The sequence below is a fragment of the Microcaecilia unicolor genome, chromosome 11 (assembly GCF_901765095.1).
Source record: "Microcaecilia unicolor chromosome 11, aMicUni1.1, whole genome shotgun sequence".
Lineage (NCBI taxonomy): Eukaryota > Metazoa > Chordata > Amphibia > Gymnophiona > Siphonopidae > Microcaecilia > Microcaecilia unicolor.
In genome coordinates this window covers 51,016,863-51,043,794 of record NC_044041.1, presented here as the reverse complement: position 1 = coordinate 51,043,794, position 26,932 = coordinate 51,016,863, and the positions used below count along the sequence as shown (strand labels likewise).

The following is a 26,932-nucleotide window of genomic DNA, read 5'->3' as shown; positions in this document are numbered from 1 at the left end:
CAGAATTCTGTAAGCTTGGCCTCAATGGAAAGTTGTCTGCCATGAAGAAAATTAAAGCCGCAGGCAAGCCGGTCTCTTGTCTGTGGCACTGCTCCCAGTACTAACGAAGTACAGCCACTAAATGCCTGACTGCTCAAACTCCCTCAAGCCACAAATCTAAGCGAGAAAGAATCCTTGCCCTCCATGCCTGCCTAAAACTGCTGGTCTTGCTGTGTCTCAATAACCTCTGATTTTTTTGTTCCAAAAAAATATGCTCCTTTTCTCTTTTTACCGGGGGAGGGGGAGGCGAGGAGAAGGGGAGACAAGAGACCGTGAGGAAGGGACTCAGCCTTCTCTAAATATTCTTTTTTTGTTGTTTTAATTTAGGAAGTATCCCTCTGTCTGGGAAGCTCTTGCTCAACTGGAACCCGATTCTCCAATTGGGCCAGGAGCTTGTCATGAAAGCTTAGTCCAGGGGCTGCACAGTCTGCCCATCACCATCTTCTGGAGACAGAGAAATACTGACGTGTCAAGTCCACATGGGGCCCTTATAGGGCAGACCTTACAAGACTATTCTCTGTCTCCATCTGCTGGTTAACAGTCATAACCAACAGGTGTTGAACTGGTCTGGTGAGGATGTTTAGGAAATAAAATATTCTAAAGGGACTGTGAAAACAATGCAGGAATTCAGATACCATATTGCTCCAACTCTCAGAGAGCCATGTGGTGCTTGAAGAAAACAGAACAAGATTACAGAGCTTTATGGGCATGTGGTTCGCAGTCCAGATCTGTCACTGCAACATCTGGATAAAGTGAGCTGAGAAAACTGTAACAGAAGGCCTGACATCCGAAACACAACTCATGTCGAGTTTTGATTTTGCCAACCAATTAAAGATTTAATTGACACCTTGGTACTGTGTACATTGTGAGTTTGTCACCTTCACTGTATTCTGTACTCTTTAGTTAGTGCAGAGGTGTGACAGAACAGTGTGTTTAAGCCTGTAAAATGTATTGGTTATTTCTTGAAGTGCATTTCTCTAGTTTGGCCAGCAGGTGGTGCGTGCTTATGTTTAAAACTGTTATAGAGGAATGACCGTTCCTTCTTTTAGCTAGCATATAGATAAGGAAATGCCTCCAGTGATGTAACCAGCTTTTTAAAAAACTTGTTGACTGGGTTCTGATTGGCCCAAGAGTCATTTTCATTTGGATTGTACTGTTTCCCTCCCCCCCCCCCTCATTTCAGCCCGGGAGAAGATAGAGAGAAAGCTTTTTGCTGAAGCCCTGTAAAACAATTATATTTGATAACTGGTGAGCAGCTTTATGTCCTGATCTTCCCAGGTACTTTCTAGAAAGTAAACAAATGTTTAGTTAGTGTTATAATTGATCCATATTTACCTGTTATTGTTTGCTGATTGCATTTTTGTTCATTGTTCAGTTTTTCAGACAATAAACATTTCTTTTAGTTTATTGTCTCTATCTGTCTGAACTGATAAAAAATCCTGGTGGTTTGTGTGTTGGGTCTGTGAGTGCTTTCTGGGAATTGTGGGAGCACTGGGAGTGTGACCCCAGTAACCTAGAAATCACTGGGGATAATTTAAGAGTGCGAGACTCGCCCAGAGGTGGTTGTGACCCAGTCGGTGGGAGGAGTGTGCTAGCGTAAAACGCAAGCGGTAGGTGCAGGTTGACCTGAGTTGTGCTGGGGATAGACCCTCTAAGTGTCCGCTGTAACCCCAGGTGGGTGGCTAGGCATTTTCTGACAGGAGGATTGTTCTTTTTGTTTTCCTGTACTGCGGGAAGACAGTAAGGTGGAGTTAGGGAAGGAAGATAAATTGGGAAAAGGGCATGTGAGGGAGATTGCCTGAGTGGGGTAAGGGAAAGAAAGTATGGAAGGACAGGCATAGGGAGAAAGAGAGCAGAATTTGTTTAGCTGCATGTTATTCTTAGTATGCCAGCAGAGCTGGGATGACAGCATCATTGAAGGATGACTTGTTACTGCCCAGTATGCCAGCAACTATCTTGGTTCTCAGACTGAAGGACTTTTTTGCTAAAGTAACCCAATCAATATAGATTTCATTTGAACCCCTACACTAGGGGTTTTCAACTTGGTTCTTAAAGCTCATATATGTGTGTTTTTCAGCTCATCTAATCTGAATCTTCATCAGCTAGATTTACATACATTGGGGTTATAAAGTCAATAATTTTTAATATCTTGGTTATTATGAAAAGCAAACCCATTTTTGGGCTTCAAGGATGCGCACTGAAATCCCTTCCTCCACACAGTACACCAGACTTCAGCCCAACATCGCACACAAACCTTATGAATGCTCTTTGATTTCTTCTTAGGACTTGCTTCATAAATGAACTGTAAAAGAAGAGGTGACGTTAGGTCATTCTCCCATTCTTCCTTCTCTTGTGTGTGGTTCAGAATACTGCAGAACCATTATTTACTGGAGCTAAGAGGACCACAAATATTTTTCTGCAGCTAGAGGTTTTACACTGGCTTCAAGTCCAAGATTTGCACTCTTTATTTAAGGTGATGTAATATGGGGAGTCCAAGTGTCTAAAGAAGAGGTTGGAGCAGCTGCAGGGAATTTTCTGAGTTAAGAGGTGGGTTAACAGTACCTGTTTTAAAATCAGTGTTAATTCATGTGAATACTGTTTATGTATGTTTTAACTGTGTATGTTTAGTTGTACCTTGCCCTGAACATTAATTTCCTTGGGCAAGTTATAAATGTATTAGAGATTGACTGCAGTCATGCACTGTTACCACAGAAAGGTGGTCTAGGAGGAGAAAATGTGTGTCTGCATGTGTCACACTCACACATCACATGCTAAGATAAGCTGACTGAAGGTTTTGCACACAAGCACTCACATGTAACAGACTGTGATTGTGAAATGAATAACTAGTCCAAAACAAAGAAAATAATCTAAACCAAAAAAAGATATTTTGAATTTTTTATTCACCTCTTTCAAATTCAAGCTCAAGGTGAATTGAAATTTGGGTATGTAGAAATTAATTCTTACCTGCTAATTTTCTTTCCTTTAGATCCAACAGACCAGTCCAGAACTTGCAGATTTGTGTCCATGGACCAACAGGTGGAGATATAGAAAACAGAACTATGCTCTGTTCTATAGGGCACTGTGCAGCTCATCCAAGTCAGTGGATTGCACTAAACACTTCCTCAATCATCATATATACTCTTTCCTTCTTTATAGTTTCATGAAGATCTCAGATACCAAAATGAACTTTTAGGAATAGCTGAAACAGAGCTTTGCAAATCTTAAAAGGGAATACCTAAATAGCTGAAACATTGCAATACGCAGAAAATACAGAAGTGCTGGTAACAGGACTGGTCTGTTGGGACTCAAGGAAAGAAAATTAGTGGGTAAGAACTGATTTCTCCTTCCTTAGTATCCTCAATAGACAAATCCAGAACTTGCAGGATATATTAAAGCAGTTCTTAAGATAGAAGGGGATCCGCGTGAAATGGAGAATCCACCTTTGGAAGAAAGGAAGAGACAGTATGAATAGAAACAGCTGCTCCTGTAAACTGAAGAAAATAGATCTCTACATGACAGAGCCTGGATTTTCAAGAGTTTCCTGGCTAAAGCAATAGCTACCAAAAACACCATCTTAAAAGTGATGTCCTTAAGTGTAACCTTCTTAAGAGGCTCAAAATGCATGCTCCGCAATACACTAAAGACTAAATTGAGGTTCCACTCTGGAGGCTTTATGCAGATGACTCCTTTCAAAAATCATATGACATCAGATGTACAGCTAAGGACGAGTTCTGTAGATGTCTTCTGAAATAAGCAAAAACTACCACTTGAACCTTCAAGGAAATTTACAGCAAGACCCTTCTTAAATCTCCCCTGAAGGAAAGCTAGAATGTTGGCCACCAAAGCCTGAAAAGGAGAAAAGATCTATTTGAACACCATGCTCCAAAAACTCTTCAAACTCTCAAGTACAGTACAGACATTGAGCACTACCTGGCCTGAAGAAAAACAGTAATAACTTCATCTGCTTGAATGATCTATAGCCTTGATCATTCAAGAACCAAGCTGAAAGATCAAAGGGAGACAGAACCTACATTAGAAGTGGGCCTTGGAATGGAAGACTCCTGCAAAGTGGAAGACACAGGAGCCGATTTATCTGGAGCTGATCAGGTCTGTGTACCCAGATCTTCTAGGCTAGTCTGGTGCTACTAAAAATAATTAGCCCAAAGTGAAGCAACCTTTTGGAGTACTCTGGCTACCACAGGCCATAAGAGGAACATATACAAAGGGTTTTCTGTGGCCACGGCTATAGTACAGTATCTAACCTTTCTTTAGTAGCAGAAAATCCTGGGCACCTTAGTATTGTGCCTCGTGGCTATAAGATCCTGAATTAGAAAACCCCGCTTCGAAGTGATGAGAGAGAAGGCTTCCCTGGAGAGCTTTCACTCTCCCAAGTCCAAAGTGTATGCTGAAGTAGCCAACTTGTACACTCAATACCCCCATAATGTGTGCTGCCAACATATTCATACATGCTTCTCTGTCTACCGGAAGAAAAGGTTGGCTTCCAAGGCTAGTGGAGCATGCCAAGTTCCTCCTTGTCTGTTGATGTTAAGACATCATGGTTGTATTGTCACAGAATACCCATACCTGTTTTCCTTCAACTAAGCTGGGGAAGGACACTAGCACTGTTCAAACTGCTCTCAGCTCAAGGCAACTGATTGATCAAGATATTTTTCGTTGGAGGTCTACTTGCCTTGAGCCATCTGGTGGCAGCACTGAGCCCCCAACTGAGTAGTAACCACAGATGCCAGTCTCCTATCCAATCTGAGGCTGCTAGAGATACTCCGTGCTGAAGGTTGTGAGGTTGAAGCCACCACCATATGCTGGATTTCGCCCAAATAGTTCAGGAAAGGTGACAATCATAATCTTGACACACGGGTGACCATGAACTCAGGAGAGCCTGCTGAAAAAGCTTCATATGCACCCTCGTCTCTGGAGCCACATCCAAAGTAGCCGCCATTAATACCAAGATTTTCTTTTAATGATTTATTTTTATTGAATTTAACACCAAACAGAACAAATCATAAGATAACAGTCTCATGACATACTGTAGTTTCGTCAGTACACTGCAAGTTTATAAGCTATGGCTGCTCAAAACAACCCCAAGATTTGCATGCAGTCCAATCCTTGAGGGTTCTGCTGCCACAGTAGAGATCAGATCTACAACTGCAGCTTTTGCCTTCTAACAATGGCAAGAAAATCTTTCCCCACTTCGCTGCTGAAAAGAGCTCCAAAGTACTCTGGAGACTGAGAGAGGGAGTTGCTTTTGGAAAAGTTAAGTACCCAAACTGCAGAAGCACCATCACCTCTGTAGGTGACTTGAAACTCTTCTGAAGAATAGAAGCCCTGTGATCAACCAATCATCCAGATAAGGATGAACTCTGACTTCTTCATGTCAGAGGAAGGCTGTTACTACGACCATGAGCTTTGAGAAGGTCCTAGAGGTCCTGGCAAGACTGAAGGGCATCAAATTGCAAAATGTAAAAAAAGAAAATGTTGAAGAGGTGACCAAACTGAAATATGGAAGTAAGCCTCTGCTCTGAAATCTAGGGAAGTGAGGAATCTGTCTGGCTGAAATGAGGCAAACACTGAACAAAGAGTTTCCATTCTGAAGAGAGTCACCCCCAAAAAAGTGCTTTATGCTTCTGAGATCCAGGATAGATCAAAAGGACATTTTTGTCTTGGGTACTACAAAATAGATGGAACATCTTCCTAGACCCCAATCACTTCAGGGAACCAGAATCACAATTCCTAGATCCAGGAGACCTCACAAAGTGGATTTTACTGCCTGCTGCTTGTCTGGAGCTCTGCATGGAGACTCTAAGAAGGAATCTGTGAGGAGTGGGAAAACTAACTTGCAGCCCTCTCTGATTACCTCTGGTACCTACTTGTTTGGTAATTATCTGGGTCCATTCATCACGAAACCCAGACAGTCAGCCGCCTATCAAGGTTCTGAGAATGGACCTAGACCCCAATGGGAAGCACTGGAAGGACAAGAGTTTTGTCCTGAGCTACTTTTATCCCCTTGAAAAGAAGACTGATTCAGAAAACAGGACCACTGACACATGCCAGAACATCCTGGTCTAGAATGCTTCACGTCCTGAGAAAGCAAACAGCGAGAAGCGGACCAAAATGAGGTATTAGGCTTATCTTCAGAGAACAGCTGAGGCTTAGAGTATCTCATATCCTTCCCCCGTTTTTTTAGGATCTTCACCAAATAACAGCTTACCCCAAAAGGGGAGTTTGCCATGATGAAATCTGGATGCCACATCCTGAGCCACAAAAGACATCTTGCTGATACCACTAGGGCCTTGTCTCTTGATGAAGCATGGAAAAAATTATAGAATGCATCTGACAAATAAGCCAGGCGCACTGCAAGAGTAGTAAGTTTTGAGGGTTAGAAGCATTTGCCTGCTGGATTCAGCGAAGGTGGCAAAGTATGAACCAAAGGACTGCTAACAAAGCAACTTCAAAGGACAACTTCAGAGAAGCTTCTATTGTCCAGTCTTGAGTATAAGTGCCATAGCCCCTCTACCAGAATAGTTGTTTTCTTGGAGACCACAGTCACTAAGACTTTCTTCTGTCTTGATTTCATCCTCTTCTAAAGGTTCTTTTATGCATGAAGATCCAGAAGCTAGAGAAGGTGCAGTGTCAGATTGAGCCACTGACAGAAAGGACTCCATCTTTTCATCCTGAAGCTGATCTAATCCCCTGTAATTTGTAGGGGACTCCCCAGGACCTGACCACAAGTAGCAAGAATATCTGAGGAGCCTGCATTCTCTTCAACAAAAATGCCTGATAAAGCAGCAGCACAAAATTAGGAGAAAAGAAAGTAGACAAAAAATGGAGTAGACAACCCCAGCACTTCTAAAGATTCCAGGGCTCCTCCTGTAGCCTGCTTCAGGGACTGTGCAGTGAAATATAACCTTGGCAATAGCAGCAGGAGCATGAAAAGACAAAATAGCTGCCATTCCCACACTGAGGGGGTCAGAACTGTAGATAGTGCTGAAACTGACTTGTCTCCTAGTCTTGTTTGGAACTCTGCACAGGACTACTCTCCAAAATATCCTCTGTCTCTGACTGCCACCAAGAGGATGAAATACAGAAAGAGCACTCTTCCAAAGAGGCTCACCGCATGCCGCAGTGGAAGAAGTGCTTCAGGTGGTCATGATCAAAAGCCCCGTGCTGTTCCAAATAGCGATCTAAAAATAGCGCTGGAACAGCGCGGGGCTTTACCGCACCGATGATCAGAGATAATGCATGCAAATTTAAGCAGCGTAATTATCTCTGAGCATGGGGTAGAAGTGCTGGGATGCGCTGAGCGGGGCTACAGACCATGTAAGGGAGCGATTCCCTTACATGGTCTGTAGCCCCGCCCAGCGCATCCCAGGATGCATTGGGCGGGGCTGGGCGCCACCATTTTGCGGCGTCATCAACAGAAGGAAGAGGAGGGAGGCAGGCTGCGTTCCTCCTCCAACTAAAGGTAGGGGGGTTGTCCTTACTACTACTACCGCTACTACTACTTATCCTCACGCTGGACCACCAGGGATCAGTCGGACAACGCTGGGGGGGGGGGGGGGGGGGGGAGCTGCTTGCCGGGTGGGAGAGGGTTTGGCCGGCGGCCACTTGACATTTTCTGGGGGTTTGGGGGGGGGGGGGTCCTGGAGACCCACCGGATCTCCAGGCCTCCCTGAACCTGGGGTGGGGGGGGTGGGGTGGGATCGTCAGGGGGACCGGAGGTCTACCGGACCTCCAGCCCCCTGTTGGCGTTTGCCTTGGGGGGGAACGGGGGCCTGCCAGCATGCAACTGCATGCTGGACAAGGCTCACCATTCCTCCCCAATGATCGGCAAACCCTAACGCCAGCTCGGAGCTGGCGTAGGGTTTGACGCGGCCAGCGACCCAAATTTTGGCGCACTGGCCACAGATCATTGGGGAGGAATACCTAATGCCCTGTTTAGCATGCATTTGCATGCTACTTGCGCAAAGAGCCCTTGAGCGCTCTAATCATGAAGCAGTTGCAAGCGACGGCGCTAGTATGGCGCTAACAGCCACTAGTGCCGGCGTTTGCTTTTGATCATCTGGGCATCAGTGTTTTGGCTGGTGCTGTCATATGAAGTAAAAACACTGGGTGGCAAACCATGGTGAAACACCAGCTTGCAGCTGACACAAAAGTGAAATATACTCACCACTGAAGGAAACCCCTCCCTCCCCGGGAAGCAAGGAGACACTGGAAGGCTTCAGCTCCAATGGCTTCTCTATGAGATTTAAACTCACAAACAGGATGCAACTTAAGCAAAACTCTTCTCTCCAAACCATCTTTTTTAAAATGAGTGACAGCAACCATAAGAGAGGAAATACATTCATATTGGGGGGGGGGGGGGGGGGGGGAGGGGGGATACAGAGACCTGGCGCTACCAGGTATACCCCCAGCAAGGAAGGTTTCCCCCAGTTCAACTGGAAACCAGAGTGAGTATTGGCTCAGGAGCAAACCTCAACAGAGCATTCCAGGAGCTCCATAGGGATCCATCTTCCTCCTGCTTTAGATAGAGAAATACTGGCTTGGATGAGTTGCACAGTGCCTTATAGAGCACAGCACAGTTCTGTTTCCTCTATCTTAATTTGCTAATCAATACATACAAACCCACCAGTTCTGGACTGGTCTGTTGAGGATGCCAAGGAAACAATTTATTTCCCTGTCTGCATTGCGACAAGAGAGGGTGAAGTTACTTGTTCAGGGACACAAGAATGTCAGTGGGATCTGAACCCTGGCTTTCCTGGTTCTCAGCCTACTACTCAACCACTAAGCTATGTCTGTACTCTCCAAAATTTCCAGCTATTTAGTTCTTTGCTACAAATCCATGCTAACACAAGCCAAATCTTTAGTCTGTTTTGCTCATTCTATTGATTTAAGCCAAATGTGGGAAAAAGGCAACTTGAGAGGCACTTGGGACCTTAATGAAGACACAAACTGACCAAATAATGACATGATAAAGCACAGTACTTACTCTATGTGCCATGGCTTCAATTTGATGGAAACACACTTTTGTTATATCAACTTGCCTTATTCTCCCACCCATCTGCTTTGCTCCATTAATGATCATAGATTAGTTCTTCCCAATCCTAAATCAGCCCAGTTAGAATTTACCTGCCATCATGCTTTCTTTTTTGCTGCCCCTTTCTTCTGGAAGATCCTTCATCTCACCCTTCGGGCTGAGCCATTTTTTAAGAATTTCAAGTCAGCACTAAAAACATGGCTTTTTAAGCAGATTTAGTTTGTTAGAACATTAATTCTACGAGTCTGCATACATTGTTACCATTACCCATGTGTTCCCTTCCCTGTTTCCTTTGTTGTGTTCTCCCTCATTCCAAATTCCTCTCTGGTCCCTTCCTTTTCCTTTTTGCCTGTCTTTGTCTAGTTATGAGTAACCTGGGTTGATTAACTCCCCTCTTCCCTATCGAATATTGTAGTTCCTTTTCACGCAGTTATTTTATGATTTTATTTAACTGTAAACCACCCAGTTCTATAAATCAGCTTGGGTGGTATAGCAAGTTTTAATAAACTATAAATGGTTGTGAGCATGGACCTCAAAATAAATTATAGCCTGAATGAACAGTAGGTGTGTTTTGACTGACCAGTGTGCTATATGAAATGCTTAGTACACTACATGTAGTATAATCACATTAAAATTGCTTTGCTGTATCATCTGACAAAGAATAGCATACTAAGGATCTTTTTACTAAAATGTGTTAGGCTTTTAACGAGCGGTTAACAGCTCACACACAAACACGTTAATTGCTTCTGCAGTATTTTTACGGTAACCATGTGCTAAAACCATATGTTAAGGGCGGCACATGGGCAGAGAATTGACATCGAGATTGTATAGAGCTTAACGTCGCACTGATTAACAACCAATTAGCGTGGACCACATTCCACTGCCTAAACTGGAGGCACTAAGTGCTTCTGCACTAGATGTGAGCAGTTACCAAGCGCTAATGGAACTTTTAAACATGGTACCTGCATAGGAAAACACTGAGTATACCCCCATTAGTTGCTATGTTAAATTTGCTGTTCCTGCACATTAGTATTTTGCGTTAAGCTGTAAAATCTAACACAGGTTAGTAGAAAAGCCTTAAGTATTCTATTTTAAAAGCATCTCCACGTGTAAACAGCAGCATTTACAAGTGTAAATCCCATTCATATGCAAATACAAAGTTGCTATTAACATTTGGAGATCCATACCATGCAGACATTAAGGGAGTGTGGTTTGAGGAAGGCAAAAATTTACACGTCTTCTCCATTTCACAATGGGAATACATGTCTATCAGGAAAAATAGGCCCATCAGTTTTACACCTGCTCAGAGCCATTCACACATTTTCTTTAAAGTGCTTGATTCAGCCAGGGATTAACATGAGAGATTAAGACAGTCATTGAGCACATCCCAACCTGGCTGTCTCAAATCTGATCTCTATGTCCTAGGTAAAATGGGACCTTCACAATTCAGCAAATTTCCCCCTTTTATACAAGCAATTTAGAGAAAGAGCTTCTATATTATTGATTTCAAAGCAATGCCTTCTTGTCTGCTGATCAATAAATTACCTTCCCTTCTTCCCGGGGGATGACGACGCTCTCATACCGATTCCGGCACTGTTTGGAGGAGCGGTAGATGCGACTGCAGGAGTTAACAACATCGCTGACCAGGTCCCAGTTGGGTGTGTGTGCTGGTGAGATGATGGAGAGGTTTAAAGGGAGCTCCAGCAGCTGCTTCACAGCCTGTGGAAGGGAAATGGTAGAGAAAAATCAATTTCTGCAGCTGAAAACTATGATGTCAGGGAAGCAACTAGCTGAAACTTCTAAAGGTTTAGGGATTTTATGTATTCCTACGGAACCATTCCTGGGACAATCGGCATAAGATTAATGAATTTACTAAAAGACAAACATAAATCCATCCTCACACTCCTATCTCTGCAATCGTATTACAGGGAGTTGGGTTTTTGGTACAATGGCACCTAGCCACAACATGCCAAATATCTGGCAATCAATATTTAAAAGGTTTGTCTAGCTAACTTTGGAAGACAGCCAGACAAATCCTTGCTGTCTAAATTCACATTTACCCCCCCCCCCCCCCCCCCCCCAAAAAAAAAAAAACCCCCAAAAAACCACACTCATTGAATAGGTAAAGTTTGCCTGGGCAAATAGTTTCCACATAAAATTTGCCTGGGTAAAAAAAATCTGAGCCAGAGGCACTACCAGGCCACAGTTAAACTTTAGCCGGTCAGCATTAAGCACTGGCTGGCTAAAGTTATGAAAGTATGTCTGGTTGAGGAAAGGAATGACCTAAAGTTATCCAGATAACTTTACCTTGATATGTTCAGCAGCAGGATAACTTACCTGCGTAATGGCTGTTTATCAGGCTATTTTTAAAATATTTTAAACAAATGTATGATTTTCAACTAGGCCTGAGGCACAAGGAGATTAAGTGACTTAAACAGTGACACAAAGAGTGAGCAGAACAGTAAAAGAAGAAAGGATCGGCTTGACCTGCAGCAGAGCCCAGTCTTCACTGATTAGCCACTCGGGGTTGTCTGGCCCAGCTTCGGCAGGTGGTTTAACCAGAGCTGGCAAAGGCTTGGCAAACTGTGTCTGTTGTTTCAGGAGGATGTTCTTCTTCTGTTCTTTGCCCTCCCGGCGCATTTTCAGCAAGCCCGGTGCAGCTCTGTCGAAAAGTGAACGTGGAGGAATGACCATATCTCCGTGACGTTGCTTCTTCTTCCTACCTGCAACTAAAACAGCCATGTAGTCTGCAGTCAGTCTCTAAAAAGGGGCACTGATTATGTGAAAAGAACTGTAAGTAAAAAGGAACACAGGAAACCAATGTGTGTGTTTATGGCTGTGTGACATACACACATACTGATATATATCTATATATATATCTATATATATATCTATATCAGATTCATAAATCAACTTTCAGTGCATCAGATACAAACTTGATGTAGGTGTGCTTTTCCTTGTGCACCCCTTTGGCTTGGCTGAAAAACGGTTGGTACTTTGTAACTCTGTGGATAGTGTTGCCTCATAAGGGACAACAACAATGATACTGGCAAAGGTTCCCAGAATATGAATGTAAAAGAAACCCACCAGATCCAGAGGGTAAATCCATTAATCCTGAGATTTTTACAACAAATTTCTTCCTCATTGCAAAGGCTCTCAAGAGGCCATCTGTGGATGAGCATTCTCCTCTCCCTGATCTAAGAACCAATTAGAATGTTTTCAATCAAAACAGCATTGATACCTTGAGAATCATTTGTAAACTATTATTGAGCACCACTGTGGAAAGGTAAAAACATAACATACTATTCATACACAACACTGCCCTATTCATACATCCCTGTCCTCAAAATCTTACAAACTAAGTAGGTATTAAGGCAATCGGAAATACGGAAAAAAATTTGTCTTACCTGCTAACCCATCCAGAAGCAACTGGTATGCCCCTCAGCCAGCAGATAGAGACAAAGAACATAGACTTTTGAGTTATGACATATATATATTACACCATGCAGCCACAAGCTCTCCAGTATTTCTGTAACCAAATGAAAACAAAGCACTATCTTCCTCAGACCCCCATAGGAAAAGGGAGAATCCATGTTCTCCACACCTATACAACCGCACACTTGAGAGCTACTGCTAGAGGATCCAATAATTCACCTTATAAACAGACAGAATAACTCTTCACAACAAATACTAGGGTAGGAGTCTGGACAGGTCTGGTAGGATTTGAAGAAAGAAAATTAGCAAATAAGACCAAATGTTTCCATCCTTTTTGTCCAACAGGTCAATCCAGAGCCTAATGGATGTAACAAAGCACTTTTCCACTTGAGATTCTGAAACTCTGCTCTACACACTCCTGCCTCAATGACTGCGTCCTCGCTGGCTAAGACATCTAGCTTATGATGCATAGAAAAGGTATACAAAGAGGACCAACTTGCAGCTTAAAAAGAATCTTCAGGAGAAACTTCACGAATCTCTCCCCATAAATTTGTCAATCCCAATAAATTGTGCCTTAAGAGCCTTAGGAGCCATGACTCTGGAGTAGATACCCAACGTTCTTGAGTCATGGTCTTTGCTGTCACCTCTCTCTTTCTCATACTTCCAAAGAGCATAAACAATCTGTCTGATCTACATAACTCATTGGTTACCTCCAAGTACTGCATCAATGAGGCACAACTCCTTCCCACAATCTTCTTGTCAAAAAGTAGGCAATGAAAGCATTTGAATTACATGGATGACTGGTGCCATCTTCAGTATGAAAGGATAAACTATCTGAATAGAAACACCAGCCCATGAAACATAAGAAAGGTTTATGACAAGACAATGCCTGGTGCACCAAAATAGGCCTCACTAAACAAACTACCACCAAAGGAAAAACTATGTCAGATCTTTCAAGCTCACTCTCTTAAAAAGGGACAGCTGTCAAGGCAGACAGAACCAAATTTAAGTTCCAAGCTGGGAAGAACAGATAGATTGGAGGACACAGGTACAATGCGTGCTCGATATCCATGCATTTGGTATTTGCTATTTCAGGTATCCGCGAAGGTGCAAATAGAGAACTCAATTCACCACTTGCACCATTGTGTTCACGTATTCGCAGCCACGCACATTTCAAAACGGTCTTTTTCCTTTCACTTTGCATTTTTGGCATTATTAGCACATTAATTGTGCAGCCTAGTTATAATTCAGCAAAATCCAGCTGCATGTGTTTAAGTGCTGTCCCATTCAGGAACCGAACCCTTCATTTCCTATAGAACAAATTGTTCAATTTCTGGGTATAGCTGGAACCTAACCCCTATTTTCCCATATGTTCTGTATTTTGGTATTCATGAATTCATGGTTCACGATGTTTTCTAAGAACCATCCGCGAATAGCAAGAATGGACTGAATAAAAACTCCTTTCAAAAACAAATGCCATATCCAAATGTGACAATAATGGAGCTCCTTCTAAATATCCTATAAAACATGCCTTAGCTGCCACCTGAACCTTCAAGGATTCCAGCATTAGATCTTTTTCAAGCCCATCCTGTAAAAATAACAAAATGGGAGCACTTGAAGTCTGAAATGGAGACAACTCTTGCTCTGTACACCAAAAATCCTCAAATACAGGCATAAGTCAAGGATGTAGATCTTTTCATGCCTTCAGGAAGGCTGTAATGACCTGCTCCATGTAACCTTTATGCCTCAGATACAACCTTTCAAGGGCTTGTAAGAAGAAAGTAATATGGGTTGTCCATCTGTACCAGACCTTGCATGAGAGGACTTCTCTTCTGGGGAAGTAACAAGCCTTCCTTCATCTCGAGATGCATCAAATCTACATTCCATTGTCTTCTGGGCCAATCTGATGTTGCCAGAACAACTAGCCCAGGATGAGAGCTTATCTTCTACAACAGATGACCTAGAAGCAGCACTGTAAGAAACAAGTACAGAACCTCCAGAACGTGGGCCATGGTTGAAGCTGCACATCCAAACCCACTGCCCCCCCCCCCCCCAATTCTCTTTAGTGGCTGAAGAAATAGGGCACTTTCACATTCTGCCTTGTGCCATCAAATACATGACTGGAGTATACCAATGAGTTTGATAAGCACAAATGCCTCATTCAACAGCTTCCAATCCTTCAGATTCAGGAAGTCTGCTTGCAGATTTTGGGAGCCTGCAATGTACACTACCAATATCACACAAAGAAGAATTTTGTCCTCTGAATCAGTAAAAAAGGTCTGTCTTCTGCTGTACTCTTGGTCTGCCCTGTTAACTGATATAAGACATTGCTAGAAAAATTCCTATCTTGCCCTCAAGCAGCAGATGGAAGGCCAACAGTGCTCTCTGGATGGTTCTCATCTCCAGCTGACTAATCAACCAGGTTGTCTCATATGCTGTCCAGTGACTTTAAGCTACCTGGTTCTGACAATTCCCCCCCCCCCCCCCCCCCCACCACAACACACATACAAGCCACTCAGGCTTCCTTTCATTTAGCTTCTGGAAAGTATAATTACAGAGAGGCATGGTGTTATCAACAACCATTCAAGGGAGGTTCTTCCAGGCATTCCTGTTTTCCAAATATGATGTCTCCTTTTTGCCCTAACAGAAAAATAGCTGTGTACAATCACAGACTGTCTGGATCCGCCAAAGGAACATAATGATGGGCTGCGAATCCACTCCTTGACCAAATGCATAGGTTGTAGGCTGACTACATTTTTTTAAGGAGTGAGCCTGGATCAGTTCTGATCACTGGGTCTTCAATATAGTGAGAAGAGGCTACTTGTTGTAGTTTTCCTGCCACTTTGCAGATTTATTCCTTATTTCTTCCTGTCAAGTGCTAAACAAGAAGGTGGCAGTGCTGTCCACTTTTTTAAAGGTTAAAGGCCAAATGAAGAGCGTGATACAGACCACTATTCATCTATTTTTTTTCCAGGCTGAAGAAGGCTCCTTCCGGACCATTCTCTGCACTTTTGAATGGCATTAAGGTCAGTGATCTCAGTGGTACACAAGGAGGAATTCCTGCCAACCTTAAACCTGAAAGTATACCTCCATATTTGATACTGATGTTCATGGTGTTAATCTGCCACTGGAAATAGAAGATGGCATTAATGGTGAGCCTTTTCCAAATGAAGGAAAACTCTGGAATGAGAGGGCATAGGTTGAAATTAAGAGGTTATAGGTTCAGGAGTAATCTAAGGAGCATATATGGCCATAACTCCCACGCCTTTATGACTTTTCTCTGAGTTGGGGCTCTCAGGTTAATGCTTCGTCCCCCACGGGTTTCAGAGGACCCTGCTCAGGACCAAGAGGCCCAGGAGTAGTGTCAGGTGTCATTTCTGGTCATAAGGGTGTGTACAAGCTGAAAAGCAAAAGGGTATCTATTGCCTTCTTACAAAGGATTTGCAATAGATACCCTTTTGCTTTTCAGCTTGTACACACCCTTATGACCAGAAATGACACCTGACACTACTCCTGGGCCTCTTGGTCCTGAGCAGGGTCCTCTGAAACCCGTGGGGGACGAAGCATTAACCTGAGAGCCCCAACTCAGAGAAAAGTCATAAAGGCGTGGGAGTTATGGCCATATGCTCCTTAGATTACTCCTGAACCTATAACCTCTTAATTTCAACCTATGCCCTCTCATTCCAGAGTTTTCCTTCATTTGGAAAAGGCTCACCTCCATTAATGCCATCTTCTATTTCCAGTCTCCTCCTCTTTTAATGTTTTAAAGGTTGGATGGGGGGAGTGGAAGGTAAGGTAAGTCAGGAAAAGTGAACATCACTTAGCCCTGGTAAGGGATCAAGGCAGGGACCTGGATTCTTCCAGGTAGCTGGCAACTGCAGGACCCTGGATGTTCCTTTGATCCACCAGCCTTAACTGGGTTAACAGTACTTCAGCTGAGCTCAGGAGCTACCAGACTGCTCAGAAGCCAGCAGCTTGGAATGGCAGTCACATCTGCTGGAGAGAGAGAATATTGAACAGCTTGTGTCTACAGGGTGCCCTATATAAAGCAGGACTCAAAAGTCTGTTTTTTCTTTCTCTGTCTGCTGGCTGAGGGGCATAGCCATTGGTTCTGGGCTGGTCTGATGGACAATAAGAAAAGTGACTTGTCCAAGATCACAAGGAGTGTCAGTCACAGAAGCAGGACCTGAACCCTGGCCTCCTTGGATTACAACCTGTAGGCAATACTATTCAAATGAATAGCTATGAGGTAGGAGATTGATTCCATTCACAGTACGGTACCTGCTATTATGCAACAGCGACATCCACTGTATGGCTCAAAAGTATAATAGGAAACCATGATTCTTACCACTTAGCCAGAGGATTGTCGCTGCAATGGTGAGGTTTGATGAAAAGTTAAAAATGGAGAAAAAAAACATAAATAGCTACAATGAAATCTTATGGCTTTACAGCTACAGAATGACGTGGGGATAAAGTTTGCCCCAGTCCCCGCGAGTTTTGTCCCCATCCCTACTCTGTCCTCGTCCCCGCAAGTTCTGTCTGATCCCATACACAGTTAGGATTTTATATTTAAATTATTTTACTAAAGTATAAAAAGTACAACTGTCATTTTATAAATCACAACCAATGCAAAACAAGAATAAAAAAAATACCCCTTCTCCCCTTCACAATATCCCCTCCACTACTGAGAAAACTGAACAAGCCAAATTACTACAGAATGCTACATAGAAAATTCATGCTAACAGTATGCCTCGGACACACACACAGAACACATATGCTAAATACATAATACCTGACTAAAATTGATACATACATATTAAGGCAAAGCCCCCAAGAAGCCATACCAAAGAAACAGAAAGAGATGCCTTTCCTCCTATACTGGGCAAAAGTCAAAAAAAGGGGGAGGAGTAGCGTGATCAACAAGACTCTTCCAAAAACCCAGGAGATGTAATGAAGGTGTAAGGGCAAGATGCATCAACAAAACGTAAAACAACCGAAAACGTAAAAGTCATTACCGTTTTAGAAAAAACGAAAGATGCACAAAAAAAAAAGACGCACATGTTTGGCGCGGTATTCAAACGTCAGATGCATGAAAGTATCGTTAATCTGGTGTAATCTCCGCCAGCGGTATAGGAAACACATGTGCACAATCACCAAACCTATGATATCACCTTGCCCGAAGATACTGTGCCGCTCACTCCCGTTTCAATCAGCTGATATCGGAGAGTGCAGTTGAAAGCGTGCATCACAAAAATAGCCTTCCATTTTGGCCATTATTCACACTCAAATAATAAAAACATCTTTTTTGGCCATGCTTCACAGTCAGCTAAGAGATCTGGAAGTCTCTGAGCCAATCACAGCGTGTTTAGCTCAACTAAACGCGCTGTGATTGGCTCAGAGACTTCCAGGTCTCTCAGCTGAGTGAAGCACAGCCAAAAAGGAAGTTTTTATTATTTGGCCAAAATGGAAGGCTATTTTTGTGATGCACGCTTTCAACTGCACTCTCTGATATCAGCTGATTGAAAACCCGGCCAAAATGGAAGGCTATTTTTCTGATGGATGATTTCAACTGCACTCTCTGATATCAGCTGATTGAAAATTCGGGCGGTGTATATGACATACGTTTTTGACAATTTTTCGATCTAGCGCAGCCCCGAGAGGTACAACCTCTCATTAAATTTTCCGGCGATTTCCACCGTTAAGGCAATCGGAAAAGGTTAGTGCATCTCTTTACAATAGGGTTTCTGCACAATTTGCTCATCTGTATTCCGTTTTCGTTAGCTGCTACCGCCGTCGGAAAATGGCTTTTAGTGCATGCCACGGTTTAAAACTTGTTCGTTAAAGGCTCGTTTAGTTTACTGCATCTTGCCCTAAGAGTCTTTAATCAATGTTAAAATGAGACTCGACACAGTATTGTGTTTCAGCAAAGTGCCTGTGAAGTGGTGGAGTACAATGAAAATACTCTAAAGGAGGATAAACCAGGATTGAGTCTTTAGAAAGACTGGCAATACTGGTACACCATTAAAAATCGTGACGGCAGCAGCAGTACAACTCTGAGAAATGATGAAATTATCTAAAGACACTGAGAACATACCAATACCAGGCAAAATAATAAGATCACTCAGTTGCCAGGGTCACCTGCCCATTTGACATTTCTTCTTTCTCCATGCTCACCACTCATCTTCTATCTCTGCATGTACTTATTTCCCCCCATGTTTAGCATATCTCTTCTCTGTGTCCCCTATACTTCCTTGTCCAGCATCACCCCTATGACCATCTTCCCGCATTCATCAGCACCACTCTATATCTCTACCCCCCGTTCCCCCTCTCTATGTCCACTCTATATACCACCTGCAAGCAGCATCTCACCTTCCCTTCCTTCCCCTCCCCTCCAGAATTACCCTTCAGCTCCAGCCTTCCCTCCCTCCCTCCAGTGCTGCCTCTGTCCCCTTCAGCTCCAGCCCGCCCTCCCTCCCATCATTCATTGCTGCCCCTCACTCAGTTCCAGCTCTCCCTCCCTCTAGCTCTGCCGTTGCCCCTTCAGTTCCAACCCTACCCCACCTCAGTTCCAGCCCTCCCTCCCAGGCCTCTCTCCAGCACTGCCCCCTTCCCCCGCGTGGGTCCAGGACTGCTCCCCTTCTTCAGCGTTGGTCCAGCACTACCCCCCCCCCCCTTCTCCAGTGCAGGTCCAGCACCACAACCCCTTCTCCAGCATGGGTTCAGCACTACCCTCCCTTTTCCAGCACAGGTCCAGCACTACCCTCCCCCCTTTTCCTGCGTGGATCCAGCACTATCCCCCCTTTTCCAGTGTGGGTCCAGCACTGTTCCCCCCCCCCCCCTTTTCCAGCATGGGTCCAGCATTGTGCCCCCCTTTATCCAGCACGGGTCCAGCACTACCCCCTCCTAAAAAATAAGAACCTCAATTACTGCAGGTCCAGCGTCTCCTCCCTCCCTTCTTCCTTTGTTCTTCCCTCCCTTATCTTCCTCCTCATCGCGACGCAAGGAGATTCCCCAAAGGCCTTCTCTAAGGCCTTCCTCTTCCAGCTCCTGCTGTAACCTGTTTTGCGAAACAGGAAGTTACATCCGAAGGCGGGAGTCAGAATAGGAGGGAAGGGAAGGCCCTGGAGCAGGCCTATGGGAAATCTCCTTCCGTTGCAACGGGGAGGAAGGAGGCCCTGGAGCAGGCCTATGGGAAATCTCGTTCTGTCGCAACGGGGAGGAAGGTAAGGGAGGGAAGAACAAAGTAAAGAGGGAGGGAGGAGACACCGGACCGTGGGAAACGCGGTTTTTATTTTTTACTGCAGAAGCAAGGCTTTTCACCACTCCCTAAGAGCGAAAAAAAGTTTAATTCCCAGACCCATGGTAAAACTTTGTAACAAAAAACTTTACAACAGTTTACTGTCCCCGCGTCATTCTCTATTTGCTGCCTCAATTAGACAATCTCAAATGGACCTGAAAGTCCAAAGCAAAGCAGAACTGCCAGACCGAAAAAAGGAATAACAGTAAATGACCACATGCAGATACCCTTTTCAGAGGACCAGCCTTTTGAAAACAGTGAAAAAAATCCTTCTGCTTTTTTGTATGAAGCACTCACCAGCAGGATCCATCTTGTGCCGCTTGCGTTCCTTCCTGACATACACCGGGGGCAGTTTAGATTCAGGGACTGGGGTGGTGTCGTACATCAGGCACATGACCGAATCAATATAGATGTCATTATCATCTTGAGGAGGGGTGGGTGGGGTCCACAGCTATGCAGAGATTGAAAACACATCAGATCTGATCGCTCTGTTTACATGAACTAAGTGTTAAGCAGGATTCTAAACCAATTTGACTCACTGGCATGATTTCCGTCTGTCCATCTTCATCTTCATAAATATACTCCTAGGAAGAAAAATTGCCTATTAAGACTTCTGCAATATCACGTTACAGACAAACAATGAACATGTCATCAGATTCTAGGAGTCAGGATTATTTAATATGTTAAAATGTAAGCTTTCAACAGAAAGTGATAAATTTTCAAAAAATACACAGCAATTCATTTAGGTCAAGTTCTGACTCTGTAACTTTAGAAAACTTTTTATACATATAGGGGGTAAAGAACTATTTCCCATCCAACACAAAAAATTTTATATTCATATAACAAATGAAAACTTAAGTACTGGAAGGAAAAAGCTTCAGAAATTACAGGGCACACCTCAGTGCCACCATATTTCAATCAAGGGCAAAAAAACCCTTCCAAATAAAGTTGAAAAGCAATAGAGCAATCAACCAACCAAATGCAAAAATTAATCAACCAAATGTCAAATTCTCAAAGACAACCAGAACTCAGCAGCATTACTATTAATTATCATACCACCTTATCCTTCAGAGTCGAAGCTTAAAATATTAGGGGTTATTATAGATCAATCCTTAATTTGTGAGGATAAGGTTAACACTGTTGTCACTAAAGCTTTCAAGACCTTATGGTGACTAAGAAGAATCAGGTCTTTCTTCCCAACAACAACTTTTCATTTACTTGCACAATCCCTAGTGTTGTCACAATTAGATTATTGCAACTCAGTGTACTTACGTACTAAGGAATTTTCCATCAAGAAACGTAAAACCATCTAAAACACTGCTGCTAGGCTAATTTACAGCGTCTCAAAATTTGATAAAAGCATCTTCCCTTCTTATTAAATTATACCAGTAATTGTATATTTTCTAACTGTATTTTCACTTATCACGATGTATTGTAAGCCACATTGAGCATGCAAAGAGGTGGGAAAATGTGGGATACAAATGCAATAAATAAATAAATAAATAAATAAAATAGCTTCCTATAAAGGCAAAAATCATTTTCAAAACATTTACCTTTATCTACAAGATTATCTATGACCTAGCACCTGATTATATGCTAGATATGTTCGGACTTCCCCTTCACAATACAATCCCTGGTACAAGAGAATATCTTGCATTACATTTTCCTTGCTACAAAAATATTAAATGTAAGACCATATTGGCCAAAGATTTCTCCCATCTAGGCACTAAGTTGTGGAATGCCAACCCAAGAGAAACTATATAAATCAATAATTACTTACCTTTCCGTAAATTCCTGAAAGCCTATTTATTCAATAACTTTCCATCTTAAGCATTTATTCAGGTAATTTTTTTCACATACAAACTGTTCTTATACTTGTACTAAATATGTGATATCTCAACTCTTATCTTCCTATTGTCTTTCGAAACCATAGTCAGTCTCTTTGTATTATTGGTATAATTTAATGATTGTAAAATTCTCAGGTTATCTGTTAGCCACATTGAACTGGTCTATGTATTTCTGGATAATGTGGGATATAAGTATCAATAGATAAATAAATAAAATGTATACAATGTGGGAGTGGGTGGAATGTACACATTGGTAGTCATATAAGTTATCACTTTTTTGACAAGCAGTAACCAGAATTGCAAACAATAATCAAGATACAGTTTCACCAAGGAGCAATACAGAGGCATTATGATATTCAGTTTTAATCTATTCCTTTCCTAATAATTTCTAACATTCTGTTTGGTTTTTTTGGCCACAACCATACACTGAGCAGAAGATTTCAATGTATTGTTCCCGATAACCCCTATATCCTTTTCCTTGGTGATAACTCCTAATGTGGAACCTAGCATCATGTAGTTATGATTTGGGTTATTTGTCCCCATTGTGCATCATTTTGCACTTAACCACATTAAATTTCATCTGCCATTTGAATGCCCAGTCTTCCAGCCTCCCAAGGTCCTCTTACAATTTCACACAGTTCACGTGAGATTTAACAATTTTGAATAGTTTTATGTGTCATCTGTAAATGAGATCTCACCTCATTTGTCGTTCCTATTTCCAGATTATTTATAGATTTGTTAAAAGGCATCGGTCCCAGCAGCACTCCACTATTAACCTTCCTCCATTGAGAGAATTGGCCATTTAACCCTACTCTCTGTTTTCTATCATTTAACCAGTTCCCAAGCCATAACGAAACACTGCCTCCTATCCCATGGTTTTTTAATTTTCTCAGGAGTCTCTCACGAGGAACTTTGTCAAAAGCTTTCTAGAAATGTTAATATATTATATCAACCAGCTCACCTTTATCAACTTATTTATTCATGTCTTTAAAAATATGTAGCAAATTTGTAAGGCAAGACTACCTTTGGCTGAATCCTCCCCAGACTGTGGCACCCTCATACCTAACTGGGCAAAGATAGAGCTGATTTTTATGTGGTCCTATCTGTTCAATTAGGTGAGTGGTAACCAGCAATGAATATCACCTTTGCCTGCATATCTTCAGGCTCCACCCCCAGACCATCCCATTACTAACTAGAAAGTGCTGTGGTGAACATACTGGATTTTCAGCTGCACTGTGCAGTTATGTGTCATTGAAAATACAGTGACAGACCACTCAGACGCACCTCTCCTGCCCACTTAATCCATTCTGAATATCGACCCTATATTTCTCTACAATGACAAAGCCTATCTTATTCATGGCATGATCACAGGCTTAGGCTGCAAATTTGAGCTGAGCCCAGTGATTCCCAAACTGTGTATTGTGCCCATAAACTGTATCACAAAATCAGCTGATGGGTCCAAAGAAACAGGGCTGCTCTATTCACATGGACATCTACTCTTCACTCTGACTTGCAGCTGGCAGTGGTAGCAGTAGTCAGCCTACGCCCGATAAATTTGTGTGCATTCATAAGCCTTATTGTCTCCTGCTTCATCCTTCTCAGGCTTCAAGTTATATTGGAAACTCAAGTGCAGGACCAGGGCCTGGGCCTTTTAGTGTGCACTAACTTGCAGGTCTGGACTGACAGCTACTGCTGCTTCCCTGCACTGTATGAAGGAGGCAAAATTAAGTGAGCAAACAAGAAATGAGAAGTGAACAGGGACCTCTGTTATTTTGTTTTGGTCTTCATCTAGGATCTTGTGATAAGTGTTAAAATGGGATCGTACTGGATAAAGTTTTGGGAGAGCAGATTTAGGCTGTCTGACAACAGATGTGGCCAACTTCAGTCCTGTATATGGCTTCCAATAACCTATCCATAATCCCATAAATGTTCCACATGTCTACTTTCAACAGTACATGCCATGCTCATTACCATATCATAAGCGTCCTCTCTAGTGTATGTGAGGGGTTCTTCCATCTCTTCCTCTTCAAGCAACCTCTGCATTGCCTTTTCCTTTAGCTCTTTCAAGTGCTGCATTTCCCACTCTCTCTTTGCGGTTCTCAGATCCTCCTAAACAGAAGTAAAGCACTGTTTTAATTTAATTTGTTAATTTTCTTAACAGAAATGGAAACCCTTTATTCCAGGCATTGAGATATTTTACACCTGGTATAATAGACAAATATATCTCAGCAGCATTTTCTTCCACCTATATTGGATGGGCCTTTTCACAATGTTGTGCATGGATTAAAAGGTTAAACGTGGCGTCTTTTAAAATATTTCTTGGTTAATGATGACCAAGCAAACAACTAAGGGCCAGTCAACTCTGGTCTATTGTGCCAGAAATCAAGTAGGTGCTACCACAGTCAAAGTGAATATGAATACACTAAAGTGGCATGTGAAAGGCATTTATATAAAGGGGCACATACGTTTAGCACCAAAAAGGTGCCTATTTGGAGCATAATCTATAAAGAAAAGTAGGCACCTACTTTCCTTTACAGAACACTAGTGTAGCAGCACATATACACACGTAAAACTTAAGCACAACCACTTACACCAGCCATAGAGCCGACGTAAATACTTGCACTAAGATTAACAAGAAAAAAAAATGCGCAGACTCCACTCACGTGTACACCCGCCTTCAAAGTATGTCTCATTGCATTTAGTCGCCATCTTATAGAATAGCTCATAGCCAGAAAATTGCATTTACACAGGTACATGCCTGTATTTCGATTATTTACATGTGTTCTTGGTGTTTATATATTGGTGCCCTCTTTAGATAATTTTCCCCATAGATGAGTTACTTTGCATATGTATAACAAAACAGTGGGTAAAAAACCAGGAGTTCCAGAGTAAAGATGAACCAAACTTTATTAATCAGTATATTGACTCGACACAACGTTGTGTTTCGGCCAAAGGGCCTACATCAGGAGTCTAAATACTTGAGAACGATAATGATGATCCAGAATTAGCAATGTTGTAAAATACAGTCTGTATTATAGTGGTCTTTAAAAAGACCTTTGTTCTGAAGTGTGAGCCAGATCTCTCGCATGAGCCTCTGGGCTGTGCAGTCTAAGAAACAGCTGATAGTGAATGTTTCTTAGACTGCACAGCCCAGAGGCTCATGCGAGAGATCTGGCTCACGCTTCAGAACAAAGGTCTTTTTAAAGACCACTACAATACAGACTGTATTTTACAACATTGCTAATTCTGGATCATCATTATCGTTCTCAAGTATTTAGACTCCTGATGTAGGCCCTTTGGCCGAAACACAACATTGTGTCGAGTCAATATACTGATTAATAAAGTTTGGTTCATCTTTACTCTGGAACTCCTGGTTTTTTACCCACTGTTTTGTTATATTGTGACTATCCGTGGGATTTCGTTGAGTTCTCCACGTTTGTGGATTCTCTACTGATCTATTACTTTGCATATGGAAATCTTGTTTAGTGCCTGGCATAAGAACCAGACTTGCCTACCCTGACAATACTTCTCACTTGTATTTTGATTCCTTAAAGTCCCCTTAATTTTTTCTTACAGAAAATGCATTGCTAGCACAAACTTGTACAGATAGTACCTCAATTAAATTCTGCTTTTCCTGATCCCCAGAAATGTGAAACAACTCCAGATAATGCAGTGCATACTTCTCAATAGGTGTCAGCTGTTGAAAGAAAGAAAAAACACAATCAGGCTAAAACACAAACAGTACACAACACCAACAGTGGATGGGGATGAGGAACAGCACCCAACTAGCAGGAAGTCAAAAAAGGGACAAGGAGAGAGGAGTTAGGGCAAGGTTTCCCAACCTTTCAAATCCAATGCAACCTACATTAACAAAAATGTTGTGTGGTCCACCATGAACCATGACACAGGCAGTGCTGATATGCATAGGATTCACATGGCCAAAAGAAGAACTAGGAAAGCAATGAAAGGTGAAATTCGGTCTTACCTGATAATTTCCTTTCCTAGAGTCCTAATGCATCAGTCCAGAATCAATAGGTTATACCTGTCAATGAATAAGTGAGAGACAGAACAAACCAAACTTGAGCTCTATCCTACACAGGACATCAAACAGGCAGAGTCCTTCAGTACTGAAACAGCAAAGCAGAGAAAAAACAACCAATGACTACAACTTCCCGTAAAAAAACAAACACAAAAGGAACCCAGAATTCAAAAAGTAAGAACAAACCTCTGGAACGAACTATGTTATTAAACTTAATAAAAAAACATAGGAACAGCTGTAACAGCAACACAGATGAAAAGGGGCCTCTGGATGGTTCTGGTAGAACTCAAGGAAAGGAAATTAGCAGGTAAGACCAAAATTTCACCTTGCTTCTTGTCCTGACCATACCAGTCCAGAACCAATATGATTTATTTATTTATTGGGATTTATTAACTGTCTTTATAAAGAGATTCACCCAAAGATCACTGGAATGTGGGCGGGAATCAGAGATCCCTGCTCTAAAAGCCATTTCCTGTCTAGCAGAAATATCCCAGCAATAATGCTTAGCAAAGTATGAAGAGAAGACTAAATCACAGACCTACAAATAAGATCTAGTGACTGCATAATACTCTGCCCAAGACGTTGCTATCTCTTTGGAGGTAAGCAGCCCCACAAGATACAGGCTAAGGAAATATACTCTTTAATCCACTGAGCAATGGTGGCCTTGGAAGCCTCCAAGCAAAACAAAAAGTCTATCCAAACTTCTAAACTCCTTTGTAACCGCCAAGCAACCCAAAAGAATCCTGCGCACATCAAGGAGCCTCAAGATGCAATACTTATCACCACTCTCTTGAAGGAGGGCAAGTCTACAACTACTTCACATGAAAAGATGAGGCCACCTTTGATAACAAAGAAGGAATGATATGGATTGAAACTCCTACTTCTGTTGACCGTAAAAATAGGTCTCTACAGGACAAAGTCTGTAGCTCTGAAATCCGATTTGCTGAAGCAACAGCAAGAAGAAGAATGCTTTTAAATGTCACATCCTTCAGAGTTGCCTGCTAGAGCAGTTCAAAGGGCACATCTCCTTGGGAAATTTGCATATAATGGAGGCAGCATATGCAAATCAAGTTCATGCATATTCATTATGGATATCCTGAAAACCTAACTGGCAAGGGGTACTCCAGGACTGGACTTGGGAAATACTGTCCTAGGTTGTGGAGAATTAAATTCAAATTCTAATATATTTTTAAGTTTTTATACATTTCCAAATGATATAGTCA

General features: G+C 42.4%; 1 protein-coding gene across 3 annotated transcripts in view; it reads right to left on the bottom strand.

The window, feature by feature from the left end:
• The window catches only part of EP400 (E1A binding protein p400), a 401,921-nt gene that overhangs the window by 50,992 nt on the left and 323,997 nt on the right, over window positions 1-26,932 (bottom strand). For all 3 annotated transcript variants that reach the window (XM_030219806.1, XM_030219807.1, XM_030219808.1), the window contains 7 exons: window positions 25,284-25,367; window positions 23,642-23,779; window positions 20,363-20,407; window positions 20,121-20,274; window positions 11,579-11,820; window positions 10,637-10,810; window positions 2,294-2,341 (listed from right to left, as the gene is read on the bottom strand). In XM_030219806.1, coding sequence (XP_030075666.1) covers window positions 2,294-2,341; window positions 10,637-10,810; window positions 11,579-11,820; window positions 20,121-20,274; window positions 20,363-20,407; window positions 23,642-23,779; window positions 25,284-25,367 — 885 coding nt within the window. The remainder of the gene's footprint in view (window positions 1-2,293; window positions 2,342-10,636; window positions 10,811-11,578; window positions 11,821-20,120; window positions 20,275-20,362; window positions 20,408-23,641; window positions 23,780-25,283; window positions 25,368-26,932) is intronic.